This window comes from Phoenix dactylifera, chromosome 7 (assembly GCF_051530095.1).
Source record: "Phoenix dactylifera cultivar Ajwa chromosome 7, Ajwa_hap1_PhDact_Kaust_v1.1, whole genome shotgun sequence".
NCBI classification, from domain to species: domain Eukaryota; kingdom Viridiplantae; phylum Streptophyta; class Magnoliopsida; order Arecales; family Arecaceae; genus Phoenix; species Phoenix dactylifera.
Window position 1 is genome coordinate 24728884 of NC_143196.1, and position 11531 is coordinate 24740414.

Consider the following 11531-nt stretch of genomic DNA (forward strand, 5'->3'; position numbering starts at 1 on the left):
CAAAATATTTAAAATATCAATAATTTCTATATATTCCTATATATCTTTTCCTACAAGTTCTTTAAGGGATATTTTATGATTCATTTTATTAATGCTGCAAATAAAAGTAATAGTAGTATTTAATATAGAAAAATTTTAATACTTTATGTTATATTTTATCTAAATAAACTTTTAAATATATTTTTATTATAAATTTGGTTAGACTATTAATCAAAATTCGTAATCAAATTGGTATCTATGCAAGTTTAATAACTATGTCTTAAAGCATTATCTGATTAGGGTGCATTGTCTGATAATGAATTTCATTCCCATCATTTACAATTATATTATTTATTTAGCTTTCATTTTTGAATTCCATTGAACATTTAATTCATATCTGAATAATATCCAACTTAAATACATTTTTCAATAGAGAATATGGATATAATTAATATAATATTTATATATGTATCTATTTAAAATGAATATGAAGATGCTTAATATTCAATTCATATCCATTTCCATCTAGAACAAATATGAACACTAATTTTGTTATCCATTTAATATCTGTAACTACATGTTTACCATAAGATGAAACCATTTTACTAAATGCATTAAAAAAAATGAAGTGAATATAATTCTTAATGCGACTTTTCCAACATAAGAGAACATGATCATATAAATATTTTCTCAAACTTTAAGAGGCACCTCCATATCTTGTGTAATATGGACAAGCTCATAATCTAATTAGACGACTTCACTCCACATTATCGATGGCTCGTTAACCATCAGATAGTCCAATTGCAGTATGATCACATATCAAGATACATAAAAAGCACATTTTGATGTTCAAGACCTTTTTTTCCCCCCATGTACACTAACTTGCATCTAAAACCAAACTTTTGTCCTGCTTGCAGTGCTTCCAAAGAAATATCCCATAACCCCGTTGAGCATCCCCATCCCCGCATGTATTTGGTGCATGAAAGTTGAACGTTGAAACACTATTTATATAAATTCTAAATCACACCAAGCAAAATGCAAAAATATACTCCAAAGAAACATTCGAGTCCAATAATACATCAAATGAGCACAAAATAATTGAAGCCAAGAAACTCCTCTCTTTTAGGGCCTGTATTTTTCTAGATAAATATTTTCTATGCAACATTTAAATAAAAAAATAAGTTCATAGCGTATTAAAAAATAACTTCGCAATATACCACTTACTATTTTTTTTTGGAAATAAGTTGGAAAGATGTATTCATATTTCTTATAATATCCTTTATTATATAATATTATAATATTATAATATTATTTATTATTTTGGGTTCGGAGTATTTTAGAAATAAAATAGAATATTATTTTACCGGTTGAATCATCTATCTATTTTTTAGATGGATAAATTTTTTTTCTTATTTTATAAATAAATACTATTTATTAAAAAATAATTTATTTTTTTAGAAAAGTCTGAATATATATATATATATATATATATATATATATATATTGTTCGATGGGAAAGTTGATCAACCAGGTAAAAAAAAAAAGAAAAAAAAAGAAAGAAAAAAAAAAACAGGCCTTAGGTTTCCAGCCTCCCAGGAAAATTAGCGGCTAACAGGCGCCAGTGCGATAGACATAGGGCCACCGCTCACTGCCTCTGCTCGTCGATTCCTTTCCTTCTCTCAGTATCAGCTTGGAATGGAGCTCTGCGGCCCTCTCCGTGGTCTCCCGACGCTTCCCAGCCGCCGCCCCTCCGCCCCCAGTTTCTCTCTTCTCCTCCTTCCCCCTCGCCCGACGTCGGCTCTCTCTTTGAGGAGATCCCTCGCCTTCCGCTTGACGCGAGGTAGGATAGAGGTCTTGGTCCTTTGATCGCATCTGGGTTGTAGACCGAAACCCTAGATTTCGTTTCTCTGGTTGCTCTCAGGGTGGAAGGCCACGGCTTCGGAGGAGACCTCGACGAGTGTTGTATCCAAGGAGTTTGGGGCGGAGTCGGACGAGGAGGCGCCGAAGAAGGTGGAAGCGGCTTCTTTTGAAGCGGGTTCTCCGGAGGAAGAAGCTCTTTCCTCTGGAGGCGAGCAGAACGAGGTTACGGATTTTTTAAGCAAGCTCAATCTTAAGGTAATATTGGAAAAATTCGGGTTTTTTCTATTCTGAAGCACGGAATTATCCCTAATTGTTGCTGCAAATTTCTTACATAGGATCTTAGCTGTATACACATAGTGTTAAAGATGAATTGTTGTTGAATGGTGATGTATAGGCGTTTTTGAGTACTCAGAATTGTTACTAAAAGCTTTTGATTTTGTTGAATAGAATAAGAATGACCATGGGCATGGAAAGCACCATCCTACCCTTTACTTTGGCCATCCCCTCCTGAATCATGACCCTTCTTGGTTTAAATTTTGACCCAAACTGTTGCTGGAAATTGGACCTGGGGGTGACCATCGGCTGAGAAGGAGGAGCTCCGGCGGGTGGTGTGTCAGCGGGCTGCATCCTCCGGAGGACCTACAAAAAGCCGGTGGTCGGAGTTTCCGGCGCTGGCCCTCCGATGCTTAAATCAGAGGGAGGCTTTTGTGGAGAAAGAGAGAGATATTGCATGCAAGGTCTAAAAGCCCCCCCTTTAAAGAGGAAGAAGTTTTCTTTTTATAGGAGGGTGCAGGGTTACCTGTGATGTGACTGGGCGAATTAATAAGTTACCGTCATGATTGTGCGTGATCGTGTGAATTAATGAGTTGCCGTGGGTGACTGGACGGAGTTGAGTGAGTCCACTACTTGCCGTGGATGATCTAAAATTTTGAGTAAGTTGGAGGTCCATGGAGATCGTGCGCATTTAATTGTTGACAGTCGCTCAGGCAGAGATCGCGGGATTAGATCCCGGGAGAGGAGAAGAGGAGCTTGATTCCCGGTGGAGTGGAGAGATTTGCTTCATTTTTTGACAAGGTTTTCTTCGGACTTAAGGTCGATCAAAGCTGTAAGGCTGTGAGCCCTGAGGTAAGGCGCTTTTGAGGTCGAACGCCTTGAGGGTTGCTGTCGTAGCGCCCGTCATCACGTGCCGGCGATGCATCCACGTGCTTCGGGGCAATCCATTTTTTCCCCAACACAAACCTTATCCATCAATAAGTTTGTGTCCAGATCTGAGTGCTGAACAGGTTCCCATGCGAAAGAGTGGAGGGAACGAGGAAAAAAAAAGGAGATGGTAATCATATATGATAGCCGTAAGTGGGATGGGGTAATGGAGCCTTTAGGTTGAAAGAGATGCAACGGCAAAGTGGCAATGATGGGAGGCAAACTCAAGTTTTTTCTTTATATGTACTTAATAAGGAAAAAATTAAGGTCCAGGGATAAAATTATGTAAATTATAGAATCTTTATATATTGGATAAATTTTGGGTCTGGGTTCGTTGGGGTTCGTTTTTGATTGTCGTGGATCCAACCCAATGTTCTTTATCTTTGTTTTGTCCCAACTCTAAATTTTACTGATCTGGATTATTTGTCTGGACCAAGTCTGTGGGTCTGAGGTAGCATTATTCAGTATTTTGAGACCCTCAAGAGCCTCTCTTGTAAAAGCTTTCTGGTACAACCTATTCATGACCTCCAAAGCAAGGAAAAAGTTATGAAACAGAATCTTGCTTATATCTCTTGCAAGATTCCTAAAATCTCTTCAGGAACCTAACTACTAAAATAGAATTTTCTTATCAATCAATCCTCTTATTTTCTTCTAGCTTTATGCCTAATGGTAGTTTAAGGAGAATGGTTTAGGTTTATTGAGGAGAACCATGAAATACCTAAGATTTGGGAGCATTGCATTTTTCCTGCATCATTGATCCTTGTGATATTCATGAGGTACAAAGATTCAATGGATATGTTGCCGTTGGGAGCTGGCTTGACCAAGGCGCCGAGTTGATAGGGTCACTGGAGATCTTGGCTTGTTTGCTGTCTAGATCAGATGGGGGTCAATGCATGCCTTTGCTTTGATCCGGTGGCTGTTGCACTTGATCGGCTATGTTTCCGACACCGAGCGCCTCCAAATGGGTGTTGGATGACAAAGGTGCTACTCTAATCGGTGCTCCGATGTTACATCTAACATGAAATAGCAAAGACAAGAAAATCTACCTACCAAAGTGTGTTCGGTGAGGATTCGCCGATGCCTAAATCAAACACAGTTCTCAGAAAATATGAGAAGGTTTAAGAGTGGCACAGAGGTAGTATAAGAGAGTCAAAAGAGAACTTAACTGGAGGGTTCCTAGAAACACAATATATAGGCGAGGGTGGGAGCCCGTTGCCAAGTAGCTTACAACCGTACTTTACTAGTTATGGTAACAACCTACGTATCTCATCTATGAATCACACCCACGCTTCTCGGCCGCGGGCATCGCTCGAGTATTGCGTTTGTTTGAAAATAGTTCGCGATCACGAAAGAGCTATTGCTAAATGGGGGGAGAGTTTGAAGTACAAAGAACTTTTCGTGCACCTTCTAGGTCGGCCATGCGGTAAGTTTTGAATGGTCAGCCTGTAGCTAGATGATGAACTTTTATTGGTCGGCTTGCCTCGTTAGCTGAGGTCAGCTCTGAGGTGTATTAGGATCAACCATGTTTTATTATACATTCAAGTATAAATTCAATTTGTCTAATATGGATCTTGTGAAATTTAGTTGCTGCTTTGCTCAAAAGCAGCTATTTGGTTTTTGAGCCAACCACTAAGAAGAGGATTGGAAAGTACTACTATTTGATGTTGAGGAAATCTTAAGCTATCTTATGAGACCAGTGTGGGAGGGATCCCTAGCCAAGCATGTAATCCCTTTGCTGTCTTATTAAGAAAAAAGTTATGGGCATGGTGGTTTTCCACGAGTCATATGGAGTTTTATTTGGCCTCTCAAGCATAATCAACATTTTCTTGTTCAATTGGATCACCGTGCGGGTTTTGGAAACAAGGTTGTCTATGTTGTTTACCATATAGTTTGTATCTTAGTGGCTAGGGTCGATGTTAATATGAAGTAGTGATTGCTCGTACATAAGAGATGAGAATCTGTGGAACCTGCGTGGCTATTCTTCAAGTTGAGCATGAGATATATCTTTCCAAATTTTGAATGCTGATGCTCATCTTTCTAAGGGTTGCCTTTGTATTGAGAGGCTTCTTTATAAGACCAGACTGCATTATTGAGGGTTGCCACCCAAAAATAAGGGTGGCAATCGGGTTGGGTCGGACCAGATACGTGTCGGGTTGGGTTGAATGCATGATAGATCAAAAATCTGTCAACCCAACCCGACCTATTAATTAAAGGGGTCAAAAATTCATTTCTGAATCTGACCATTTTATTAAATAGATAATCCAATCTGGTTTACAATAGGTTGAAACAAAGTGAACAGGTTAAACAATTAAGCATTGCCATCCCTACCCAAAAATGACTGATCCATGGAAGCGAGGTACGCCGTCTCAATCCTAGACCCTGTATCAGTGCCACCTTGATACTATGTTGGTATGTCCGATTTGACTGCATGTTTGGCATACCGAGTGATGGTACATCCCCTGTACCGCATACCGATGTCGAATCGGAACGATACTGTATACCTCGTACTATCTGGTTTGGTACGGTATAGCATACTTTGCATAAAAGAATGAGGACTGACTTTCACCAGATCACTAATTGATGGTAGCACTCAACAAGTGGGCTAATGGAAATGACATCATGATCAACAATTGACCTAGAAGCTCTCAAGTTTAGTGACACATGGTGATGTTGAATACAGAGGAGCGAAAGTAGTGGCAAAATCTGTGGAAGGATATTATCTAAAGGTGTGGAGGAATCCAAGAAACATCTCTTTCTCACAGCTCAAAAGCAGCCTGTTTCTTATTTTTCATAAACTGCAGTTTAAATTTTCCTGTGACCTTTTTCATGCTTCCAGAAGTGTTGGACTCAAATTCTGTTGGAATCACTTCTCTTTCAGAGGACAATTGGTTTATACATTGTGATGAAGGTGTTATGTTCTTTCTTCTATCTGAATTTCAGTTATCTTTTATTTTGATAGATTTTCTTGTTCTATTTCGAGTTAGCTATAGTTAGATTTCAGTTAGCATTCCTTATCACTTGGAAATTAGTAGTCCTAGGTGATAAGTCAATCCAAATACCTGGCAGTCAAGAGCCTGATCCTCTTTTGAGATTAGACCGGCTTATAGATCGTTCCAATCAATCATGGATGATTTGTCTTGTTTTATTTTAAAGTGAATAGTACCATGTTTCTTTTACAAGTGAGGTAAGTATCGATTGAGTTATATCTAGTCATTAATAAGTTGCTTAAATCTTTCTTTATCTTTGTTCTTGGAGAACCTATATGCCTTTTTAAGGTTTGTGATATTATTCGATGAAGTTTATAGTTTCTTCTCTTCAAGAAAGTGAGTCCAAGTGCCTTAATGGCGAATCTGTTAAGATCCTCATTAGCAGGAAACTTATGACTTTGTGCTTTAAATTTTTGGCTCTTCTTTGGAGTTCTGTTCCTTGGGAGCATAAAATTCAATTCCACATGCTGATTCTTTTGTCCATTCAAGTTAAGAAAAATTCAACTCTTCTCTCAAGTTGCAAGTGCATGTGTGTGCAATCGTTTATTAAGGATAGAAAGAAATTGTCATTTAAATCCATGACTTCAGTTTGACTGGAACAGGTAAAGGGAAAATAATCTATATCACAAATTTAAATTCTAGCTTTTCAGTAATTTTAAAATCTTAAGTTTCACCTAATCTTCATCTCAAAAAAAAAAATGTTTCACCCAGTCTTACATCAAAGATATTCATAGTGCATGTCCCAACAGGAATTTTCTTTTTCATGTACAAGTCCATTAATGCCCCTAGAAACCTCACAGAAACAACATGATGTGAAGGACCCTAGCAATTTGGATATTCAAATTAAGATACATAACAGGATCCTGAGGATTGTAGTTGCATGAAGGTAAGGATGGGCGTTGATACAAGAGTAGGAATGTAGGAAAATGTGAACAACAACAAGTAGGTGCCAACTGCCAAGAGGTGGTGCTTATTCAACTATTCAGGTTGTGCGCTAAGAGGTGTTTGGATGCTCTCTCGTAGTTAAAGAGGGCAATTATCAGCTGGGTTGTAACATTTGATAAATTTACGAATGCAAAGGTGCAGAGTAAAAGTGTGAGCTTAGGTAAAGTTAAAAGCTCCAAGTAATTTATGGGAGAAAGATGAAAGAAGCAACTCCATCTTATGCCAAAATGGTTTTATGAGACAGAACAGACTTTTGAAGAAATTAAAACAAATGCATAAGAAAAAGAGGTTTGTAAGGGCAGGGTTTCAAGTGCTGTATTTCTATACTGATAAGTTTGGACATATAGAGATTCAACCTCATCAATGAACACACGAATGATGTGAAAACAGAAGTTAGATTTAGATGAATATACACCCACTGTTTTGGATAGCTTAAGTAAATTTTGGACATTATCTGAATCATCTGGAAACATTCTTCTTTTTTTTTTTTTTTCAAAACCAAGGCATATACTATTAGTCGTTTCACAGATTCTTTGCTGTCTTTCCTAAATATCACCTTAAAATGTGTGCTAACCACAAACTAACATGCAAGGACATTAGAGGATAGTTAAGAGCTACTATATTCTATAATTTCATTAAGTTTCGGTCTCATTAGTAACAATTATTTGATACACCTGTATGTGATTAGGAAATATTGCGATAAATGCTATGATACAAAGTGATTCTGGCAGATACCTAGTGGACCATACCTTGAGCTCAACATGCAAATTGTTTTGTGCAGTATAAGGATGACGCATGTTAGTTCAAATCTTGCAATAGTTGAGTTGGTCATGCACACTGTCTACAGAACATTGTTTATGACTGAAGTTGCTATGATGCTTAATTGTTCTTGAAGAAGGGTGCTGTACATGCATACACATATACACATAGTACATACCTGAGTAATTTGGGGGACATCTATGTAAGCTTGCCAAAAAAATTAAAATTGCTCGCTAAATTTGATGTAGCTGCATATACAATGTGCAAACTATTTGACACATTCATGAGCAAGCAAGGGTTCATCAGAAGCAAGAAACAGATTTACGCTATTTTACAGCATATGCAGATGGTCTGACTAACTTGCTTTTATCCTTGATTGCTTCAATGACTCCATCCAAAATCAGTAAATAGTTATAGAAACTTCAAGTTTGCCAAAGAATTGAATTTAAAATTGCTATCTAAAGTTTATGTAACTGCATATATAATGTGCAAAATATTTGACACTTGATGAGCAAGCATGGGTTTATCAGAAGCAAGTACCAGATTTATGTTATTCTACAGCATATGCAGATGGTCTGATTAACTTGCATTTGTGTTGATTGCTTCAAATGACTATATCCAAAATGAGTAAATAGTTATAGAAGCTTCAAATTTTCAAATAATTGAAACTATAAAATTTGTAAGTAGAACACCAGCAACAGTTGGGAAGCTTTTTGAGATTTATCTTTATAGATCAAGTGGAAGACAAGCTATAGCTGTATATGAGGAAGAAAACTTAGAAGCTTCTAATGTGATTTAAAATGGAACTAGAAATTGGTGAAGTGTCATGTTGCTATCTACTGGAGACTTGGTGTCAAGTGTCAAATATGTATAAAACGTGAGATTACAAGCCCTGAGCACATTCTGTGACTGCAATTGAAAGTTATGTGTATGATAGATTAAATCAGATCTTTCACATGCTTCTAGTGATGTGAAATTGGACCTGGCAGATTCATCAAAGTTGTAGCAGATAATTGTGTTCTTATGAAGGTAACTTGTAATATTGGATCAGTATTTTAGAGAGAAAACAGCAAGAAGGGAACTTTAGTTGGATAAATGAAATGTGTATGTTTGTGATTTCGATTAAGAACAACAAGCCTGGTTTATTTAGTAATCTTATTTCCATTGACTGGTCATGCAACTTTCAAGTAAGTTCTAGTAGTTCTATTCTTCTTTATGTTTCTTCAAGAAAGCAGCAACGTATCATGGTTCCTTGAGACTAGAGTGCTGGGAGCAGTAGAGGAGGAAAGGAGGCTCAAGTTTAACATTCTGTAGTTATGTATATGCTCTCTTTTTGCAGTTATCTGCATTTGCCAACAGTTTCAAGATCTTTTGTTTCTTTTTTTCATGCCACACCTTTTATTTCTTTTATTTATCTATTATTTAATGAAAGAAGGCTTACAAGAGTATGTCAAATCATAATTAGTCATGTATATTAATAAAAGTGATAAACTAGAAACGGATTTGGGTTCATTGCTTGGTGCAATGCTAAAAGGCTTGGGCTGATAAGCACAATGACGCGGGTTCGAGTTTGAGAGCAGCTACTTTGTGTAAAGGATGCCAAATGTTAGGTTTGAACCCAATCGACCCCTCCTCGGACCTCGGACCGTGGGGACCATAACTGGGTAATGGTTTTCTTGAACTAGAAATGGCTTCTGCAGTAGCTCAGGTCACAAGGATATGTGCTACTAATTTGTGGGTTCAAACTCAGCTCTCGCTTTAAAATACTTGTCTATAAATTTGGTGATTTTTTTAATTTTCTTTTATTTTTTAAAGATATTTTCTTCAAGATTTTTCATCAGAAATACTGCACACCTCCTCAGCAGGTTTAGATCTCAAACCTGAAAAATCGAACTTAAAATTTCATGCTTTATATTTCTTACTGATGGAACATGACATTATTGATACAACGACTAATTTAGTATACTCATGCTTGAGTCAGATAAGCTCACTGACACGTTAAGTTCATTTTTTATGGATTGTTGTATATTAGCTATGACATCAAGCCTTGTTGCAACTTTTGTAGGTTGTGCTGTATACATTGTATGAAAAGCAAGTTTTATATATCTAAAATTGCATGTACTGCACTAAGCAAGGTGTTGGATCCCAGGATAAAGAGAAGACTTGCTAAGGATGGCACATTCTCTTGTTAGCAGGCATGATCTGATATGGGGTTCACATACTACTGCAGACCACCATTTTGTTTTAGGGATTACACTTCTAAGGAGGACTACTGCCTGAAAGTCCTTTCTTTTGTAACTACTTTATCTAGGAGAGAGAAAAATTACCAAGCAGACCTTTTGTTATTTGCACCTGTGTTGACTCTTGAAAGTTGATGGTTTTTGATATTTAGGATAAGATTACACCACCTTACTGAAACCTGGATTTAGATAAGACAGTAAGAACAAAAAAAAATCGGTTCGACTTATTGAATTTAATATCGACATTATAATGTTGACTTGTATTTTGGTTGACAATGGGATGTCCTATCTTTAAGTGTGGTATGCTTGCGAACATTAAAAAGAATATGCTTGAATACTGCTGATGTTTAGAAGTAGCCGAACAATCAAAAAAGAAGAAAAGAAAGAAGCTTTTCAAGTTCTAGTTATGAGACTAATGCATTAATTGTTGTTGCTTGATTATTCTTTTCGGTTCTTTTGTATTATGTAGGAACCAGTTTGACTGATACGTTGCTTTGGTTGTAGTTGGACTCTGAAGACACATACACCATCTTTATTTATGGAGCTGGTGCTGTGGTTGCTCTATGGATATCATCTGCCATTGTTTCTGCAATCGATTCCCTTCCTTTGGTATGTTTTCCCCTTGCATGATTAGGTAGTAAGATCAAAGTTTAAGGAAATAGATACTGGGTATCTGTCCAAAACAAGTGCCCTAATTTTCACAACTTTTATAAACAGTTTCCAAAGGTGATGGAGATTGTTGGTCTTGCCTTCACGATCTGGTTCAGCTCTCGGTATTTGATCTTTAAGGTGATCTATTGAACTTCAGTAGTTGAGCTGATGTCTTTTATTTTCAGGTTCAGTCTTGTAAAATTATCCTGTTTTTTGTGATTTGCAGAAGAACAGGGATGAGTTGTTTGCAAAAGTTGATGATCTTAAGGAGCAGGTTTTAGGGCCTAGTGATGATTGATGCATTAAAGACCAAGTACAGGCCTTTTTTTCTTTTTTGCATATTTGTATATTGTTGCATCCAAGATTAACTTGGTTTACTCGAGTTCAGTCAAATGAATTTAGTGAGATGTTGATGGTGATTGTACCTTCCCATCTTGAATAGTGGATTATGCTTCTCAGAATATTAATCATGCTTTTCTTATGGCTTACATCAGTTGAATATTTCCATCAAATTTTACCCCTGGTCGGCGAGCTCTGAAAATTCATACAGCAGTATCTATCCTTATTTCCTTCTAACATCATAGTTTTAGTTGAACTACTAGGTAATGTTGAATAAATACTAGCCATAGTCAAATTTCTGATACTGGTCTCTGATGATAGATCAGCTTGTATTCTGTCAAAAACTTGGTGACATTGGCTGCATCATAAGATTTGGTGATAGATTTACTGAAATCTTCTAAGATATCATAATTAAACAGGGTTGGCAAATCAACAATAGCTTATGGACTCCAGCACCAAACTTTTTGCTGGGTTCATACCTGCTATAAGCAAGGCTATCACATCTTCTCCTGTAGACACCATCTCAAAAGTCACTAGAATAATTTGTATGCATTAAAAAATTGATTTCAGA

General features: G+C 36.9%; 1 protein-coding gene across 2 annotated transcripts; it reads left to right on the forward strand.

The window, feature by feature from the left end:
* Positions 1–1508: 1508 nt before the first annotated feature.
* Positions 1509–11114, forward strand: LOC103716175 (protein CURVATURE THYLAKOID 1D, chloroplastic-like). Of its 2 annotated transcripts, XM_088701348.2 has the most exons (6): positions 1509–1819; positions 1901–2094; positions 5876–5947; positions 10475–10579; positions 10688–10759; positions 10848–11114. In XM_088701348.2, exons 1-6 carry the CDS (start codon positions 1675–1677, stop codon positions 10917–10919), a joined length of 660 nt encoding a protein of 219 aa, XP_088557474.2. In that variant the 5' UTR covers positions 1509–1674; the 3' UTR covers positions 10920–11114. The 2 variants fall into 2 exon arrangements, with proteins under 2 accessions (XP_088557474.2, XP_008802300.2); XM_008804078.6 differs by lacking the exon at positions 5876–5947.
* Positions 11115–11531: the final 417 nt, after the last annotated feature.

What these genes read in the sequence shown, in the direction of transcription:
- LOC103716175 (XM_088701348.2), top strand. Translation starts at nt 1,675, where the DNA reads ATGGAGCTCTGCGGCCCTCTCCGTGGTCTCCCGACGCTTCCCAGCCGC. An exon ending in CGCCTTCCGCTTGACGCGAG is followed by an intron (nt 1,820 to 1,900) that starts GTAGGATAGAGG and finishes GGTTGCTCTCAG; the next exon opens with GGTGGAAGGCCACGGCTTCG. An exon ending in CTCGGTATTTGATCTTTAAG is followed by an intron (nt 10,760 to 10,847) that starts GTGATCTATTGA and finishes TGTGATTTGCAG; the next exon opens with AAGAACAGGGATGAGTTGTT.